This window comes from Dacryopinax primogenitus (genome assembly GCF_000292625.1).
Source record: "Dacryopinax primogenitus strain DJM-731 SS1 chromosome Unknown DACRYscaffold_11, whole genome shotgun sequence".
Taxonomy (NCBI): domain Eukaryota; kingdom Fungi; phylum Basidiomycota; class Dacrymycetes; order Dacrymycetales; family Dacrymycetaceae; genus Dacryopinax; species Dacryopinax primogenitus.
The window spans coordinates 767869-773868 of NW_024467208.1; the positions used below are offsets into that span (position 1 = coordinate 767869).

The 6000-nt window shown below is 56.2% G+C and overlaps 2 protein-coding genes across 2 annotated transcripts; one reads left to right on the top strand and one right to left on the bottom strand.

Annotated features, from left to right (window-relative positions):
- Positions 1-361: 361 nt before the first annotated feature.
- Positions 362-1841, bottom strand: DACRYDRAFT_22893 (transcription regulator). Its single transcript, XM_040773003.1, has 3 exons — positions 1707-1841; positions 796-1656; positions 362-729 (listed from the first exon to the last, which is right to left on the bottom strand). The coding sequence occupies exons 1-3, from the start codon at positions 1804-1806 to the stop codon at positions 518-520; spliced, it is 1173 nt and encodes a 390-aa protein (XP_040628011.1). The 5' UTR covers positions 1807-1841; the 3' UTR covers positions 362-517.
- A 183-nt stretch (positions 1842-2024) lies between these two features.
- On the top strand, positions 2025-4897 carry DACRYDRAFT_80602 (uncharacterized protein; the record flags this gene model as incomplete). Its single annotated transcript, XM_040776455.1, has 4 exons — positions 2025-2371; positions 2423-3283; positions 3330-3683; positions 3715-4897. The coding sequence occupies 4 exons, from the start codon at positions 2025-2027 to the stop codon at positions 4895-4897; spliced, it is 2745 nt and encodes a 914-aa protein (XP_040628012.1).
- Between the last annotated feature and the right edge of the window lie 1103 nt (positions 4898-6000).

Genomic DNA, 6000 nt, shown 5'->3' on the forward strand with positions numbered 1-6000 from the left:
CAGAGTGGGAGAGGCAGAAGGCGAGGGAGTGTGAGAGGGCGAGGGCCAGGGAGAGGAAGAAGAAGGAGGAGGGGAGAGGGAGAGAGTATATACGGTAGCTCTTTGTCTTTGTCTCTGTAGCTGTTTAGCTGTTTCTCACTTTCTCGTTTGTCATTTGTCAGTTTGTGCTCTAGGCCTTGTAGCCCTTTTCCAATTCCAATCCCCGTTTTTTTCAGATTACAGTAATGCGGATGTGATCGTACGAGGCAGTGAGCGCTTGCTGTACTTTTCGCTTTCGATACCCAGCCAGTCAGGTAGCCAGCCAGGAAGGCAGCGAGCGAGCAAACCCCGCTGATGCGTTCTAGAAATAGACGCATGATCATAATATAGAAATCGACAGTTGTAGGAATACACTCCTTTCCCCCAGCGTCCGCGTCCGCGTCCACGCCCACGCCCACGTAACGCTCGACTCCCAGCTGCACCCAACTCGCGCTCACACTCTCGCGCCGCTGACGCGCCCCGCCCGCCCCGTTAGCGGTCAACGCCCCCCCTGGTTCCAACTCAACAAACTCATGTCCCCCAACCTCCTCGGTTTTACACAATGCCAACCAAGCCCCACCAGTGCCAGGGCTACAAAGAGCGCTGCGGTGCCGACGTATGCCCAGCCTAGGAAGGAGTTTTTCCCTCCGACCCAGGAGACGGTGCTGATTACGATTGACTTTGTACCGCCGAACATCTCTACTGGGAAGTCTGGAAGGGGGTCAGCGACGTGTTGGGAGAGGAGGGAGAGAAGGTGGGAAGCGAAGAGGGACGCACTCATTCCTACTACGACCTGATACCGGCCTTTTGGCAACACAGAGGAATCGTTCCTCCCATACAGCTTGGTAAACGTCGGCAAGCCAGCAGTGCGCATCCACACCTGGAAATGCTCGTCCGCCTGCAAATCGGGGAAACTGCTCGCGTTGTACCTATCTCCGTACTTTGCGTGCCAGTTTGGCGGGGGGGACACGAGGGAGAGGTTCGCGTACCCAGGGTTGGAGACGTACTTCTTCGCTTCGCCAGGCCAGGCGATCCCGCTGCTTGTAAAGTTGTAAACCTCTGTGCCGGCAGAAACGGGGGTGAAGTTCCCGATCGTGTCGTTATATATGCTGTTGGCGATCAGCCCACACGGGTAGATCGGGATCCCGTTGATCGAGTCCAAGGGGGAACAGTTGCCCTTGCTCAGTGCGTTCGCATCGGGCGCTTTGCCCTGCAGCTGGTTGCTGTCGAGGGACTTGACGTACCGCCTGTGGTTCTGGAAGAAGTTTGTAAGTTTGTAGTAGACGAACACGCTTGGGCCCATATCTGCCGGCACGTCGAACTGGATCGTGCATGTTCCTTGCTCTCCCTCTGCGCCTTGCGGCGCAGGGACGAAAGACCATTGGGGAGGGCTGAAGGACGCGCCTGCGTCTGCTGAGCGGAGCTTGTACGTGAAGCTCGGGAGGCTGCTGAACGACGAGCTGGCGGTATCGCATTGCGTATAGTCTAGCGTGAGCTCGGTGATGAGGTTTGAACCCCAGATGAGCAGCCCGCCGATGGGGGCGAAGATGAGGCCTATGATGAAGAGTGTTGGGAGGACGGTGCGTGGGGTGAGGATTGGCTGCCAGGCTTTCAGCCGTTGTTGTTTGAATGCGGTGTCTGTGAGCAGAGGGTGAGTGGGTGCTGAGGATGTGAGGGACGTAGCGCACTTGCTGGTCTGCGCCAGTTTCCCTTCTTCTCTTTGCCCTGATCGTCCACTTCCCCATTGCTCTCCTGCTGCTGTTTCTTTTTCCTATTCCAAACTGCCATCCCACTTGTTTGTAGATTGTTGTCCTAGACGTTACAGAAGATGGTCGAGGAGGAGAAGGATGTAACAGTGGAAGTGTAATGAGCGGTGCTGAACTGCCGTTGACCTTTGTTTCCGCAGTCAAGGTCGGCAGTGTCATCGGAATTATGTAATCACTTTAACGCCACTCTCTTATGACTAGATTTCACCTCAACATTTAATCGTTATTATTATCATGTCAATGGACATATTCAACCGTAGTCCATCTATCAGCGACGACACTCTTCGTTACTCTCTTCACTTTCCAACCTCAAAGTCTACAGAAAGCGAGCTCAGCACTCTCACAGCCCTTATACTGGAACATGTCGACCGCTTACTCCCACCAGACTTTCTCTGGCACCGCGACGCCTTCGAGCTCCGTCTCGCAGGTACACAAGCAAAGGGAAAGGGGAAAACTCGAGAAGGAGATGTGAAAGAAGGAGACGCCTGGTTGGAAGGGACCATGCGTGTCGGGGACGCGGTGGACGACGAGTGGGCCGTCGTGTGGCTTCTGAGGGAGGTCAGTACCGCTTGGGACTGTATAATCAGGTGCGTGGCTGACGACGACCTTTTCCCACAAAGCATGCTGATGTGTAGCAGTGTGATGGACTCGGACGGCCAATTCCTGCTCATCGAGGCTGCTGACTCTCTCCCGGGGTGGGTGACGCCCTCTAATAGCGAGAACCGTGTGTGGATCTACCGCTCTCAGCTGCATCTGGTTCCCTTGTCTTATGTATCTCCGGCATCTTCTCGTTCGGCAAGGAGCCGCTTAGATGCTGGAAGTGACGACGAGCTCGATCTCGAGGATGCAGATACTTGGATTTCCGTGCCCGACGCGCTCCGGTTGGTGAGGGACGACAACGTGCCCACGCTCGCTCCGCCCAGCGTACAAAATGCTCTCCAGTCCCGTCTAGCGCGCTATCCCTCCGCACTCGCACACCACACACACCACGCATTCGCCTTCCTACCTGTCCCCATCGCTCAAGCTTTATCCCGTTCCCCCTCGCTCATCCAACGCGCCTCCGAAGCCTTCTACACGCGTGACGCGCTCCAACTCCGCTCAGCGCACAAGATGTCCCGCTTTCCTCCCTCTCCCTCCCTACTCTCCAAAGTGAGCATGACCCGGGTCGCCTACGCCCAACTGCGTGGTCAGCGCTGGACGCCTCCTCGGGTTTTCGGCCCTTCCCCCAAAGGGGCAAGAGAACGCCACTGGTGGGAACTAGGCGCTATGCTCTCCGCGGGGTTCGAGATGCTCTACCAAGAAACTCGGGCTCGGCAGGCGCTGTCTGGGCAGTCGAGGGAGGCGAAGCTGGAGGCTCTGCAGCGGGACACGGGGTGGGAGGGGTATGTCCAGGGCTTGCAGAAGGCGGGATTTTTTAGTCAGGAAGTCAGAGGTAGCCAGCTATGGAAGGAGAAGGAAGATAAGGCCGTGCAGGCGTATGTCAGTGCTCGTGTTTCAGAGTAAGTGCATCATCTACCGCTAAGGGTTACTGTTGATTGCGTATAGGGACGCGACAAGGCCGTCATTCGCTTCGCTTGTGGAGAACGCCCTGGTCCCTCCGTTACCGGATGAAGACGCGATTAGAGTCTCTCCCCAATCGCAGGAGGACGACGACAGTTGGCTCTCAGTCAGGCCTCAGCAGCTCGGGTCCCTCCTGACCCAACTCCCGGGGAATCCCGCTCCCTCAAGCATGAGCCCACCGCGCTCTGAGCCGAAGATCCACGAACTGAACGACGTGGATATGGATGAGGAGGAAGAACGGCTTGCCCACAAGGAAGCCGAGAGGCTCAGGGACATGGCGCGCAAGGTGGAGGGGTTTGTCCAGGGAGAGGGAGAATTGGAAGGAGCGACATTCCCCGAGTAAGCATTTCCAGGTATACTGCCTTCACAGCCTGAGAGTTTGTAGTGATATCCTGGACGACGACATGCCGGACTCTGATGACGAGTCGGATGTGGAGATGGAGCCTCCCCCGACGGAAGAACAGCTACAAAAAGCGATGGACACGCTTGTCCGTCCTCTTGCAGCAGGAGAATACGGCAAGATGCCCGAAGACTGGAATCATGCCAAGAATATGACAGATCCTGCGCTCGCTGAGACTGAAGCGAAGATGTCTGCTCCCAAGCCGGGGGAAGGTGTCCCTGCTACTGGAAAGGGGAAAGGCAAGGAACTGGTACGGGACGAACCGCTCGAGCCGCTCGATATGACCCTTGGACATCGGGCCCCGCTCTTCGAGCGCGAGACGTACGAAGGTCATTCCTCTGATTCGGACTTGGACCCTGCAGGCCAAGGGCTCTCAGACGAAGAGTCTGGGGAAGACGCGCCCCAGGTCGTGGATGAGGAAGTGGAGGTAGAGCCGGATATGCAGGCTGAGGAAGAAGAGTTCTTGCAGTTTGCACGGAGGGAGTTGGGGATTAACGATGTTAGCTGGGGGGAGATCGTCAGGCAGCGTGAGGGGGAGGGGAGGTTCGTACCCCGATCTACGGGGACGAAGGAACAACCGCAAGAGAGGGAAACGTTTGGTCCGGAACTGCTCAAGCCGAAGACGAAGGGACAGCCGAAGAGGTCGGCAGGCGCGAAGGATAAGGCCTCGGAGAAAGCCGTTCGGTGGACGGACGCGACCCCTGCGCCTATGCCTGCGGATCGCACGCCTAGACAGCGGAGAGAAGGTGGACCACGACCGAAGGCGAACCCGATTCTAGACTCGTTTGAACGTGTTATGGACGCTATGGAAGCGGAGCTCGCTAAGGCCCGAGCGCAGGGGAAGGGGAAGTCAAAACCCGCTTCAAGGCCAAATGCGGACGTGAAAGGAAAGGGCAAGGCGCGCCCTGAGCCGGAAGTTGAGAGCGACGAAGACGAAGACGCGATGCTCCAAGCGATGGATGCTGAGCTGCGCTCTTCCCTTAAACAAGCCGAAGAGGATACAGATGCAGATGATGAGACCCCCATGGACTACAACCTTATCAAGAACTTCTTGGAGAGCTTCAAGAGTCAGGCAGGGCTTGCGGGACCTGTGTCAGGGATGGTGGGGCGGCTGGAGAAGGGATGGGTGTGGCCAAGAGATGAGAAGGAGTAGAGTGGAACTGTTGTTGTATGTGCGGGTTTCATGTGATATACTGGTTCTTATGAGTTGCGCCAGTGAGATTGTTAGTAATGTATACCGCATTTTGTCCCGTATTTTGGTGAAACGTCGCTTCTGTCCTCTCCTGCGAACCGTAAGCTGCATCACGAGCCACGTCCACCTGTTATTTGGTGCTTCGATGCCGATCGTTCTCAAGCCGAGGACATCAATATGTGGTTTACGACATGAAGAAGAAAAATGACAGGTTGGCTGGCTCGACACTGGCCTGAAATTTCCTCGTTACGATGGTGATCACTCACATCCTTCCAAGTAGTGTGTCTCTGCCAAGCAGTCAATACAAACAGGGTTTACAAGGCCAAGGGATGTCAAGAAATCCAGAAGATAAATTATGGTAAGAGACAACTAGTTTTCCGAAGGTGCATCCCTCTCATCGCTGCTGTATCCAGGGTGACAACGGTCCATCACTCACCGGCCCTAAGCCACCAACGAAAAACAATGGGTCCGCTTTTCCGCTCTACCTCTATCAGCACGAACCATGGCTCGTGCACTCCAAAAATCCTACATAATCGCCCCTGGCGCGCACTCAACTTGTCCCCTCGTCCCTCGTCTCATCCCCACCCCACCCCACGCCCTTCACACCCTGAGGCACATGCCACATACGGATTGATAACAGCGCACCTCCCCTACATCGCCCCGGGGGAGGGTGGAAGGCACAACGGTTGGGCGCTAAACACGTATGCACAATATATAAGGGGCGATATGAGCGCCTCCCCTTCGTTCCCCGGGGGAGGGTGGCAGGATGGGAGGTCGCGCTCTTCTTTGCCAGGGGAGCGTATTGGGTCGATCAGCATGGGCTGGTCGACCAACCGGTACCTGTCCGTCTCGGACTGATCCCCCGAGGCGGGCAGGTCCCGTTAACCCAATTTTTTATAAGTGGATCTCATTGACGTGTTCTGGCTAGTTATTGATGTTTGCACAGGCCGCCTCTGCTTTGCCGCTCATGGTGGGAGATGCGATTCCTCCCTCAAGATACCATGTCGGCGCTTTGGGTGTGCCTGCCCTCTTCAACCGTACGTTCTCATTCTTCTCCACATTCC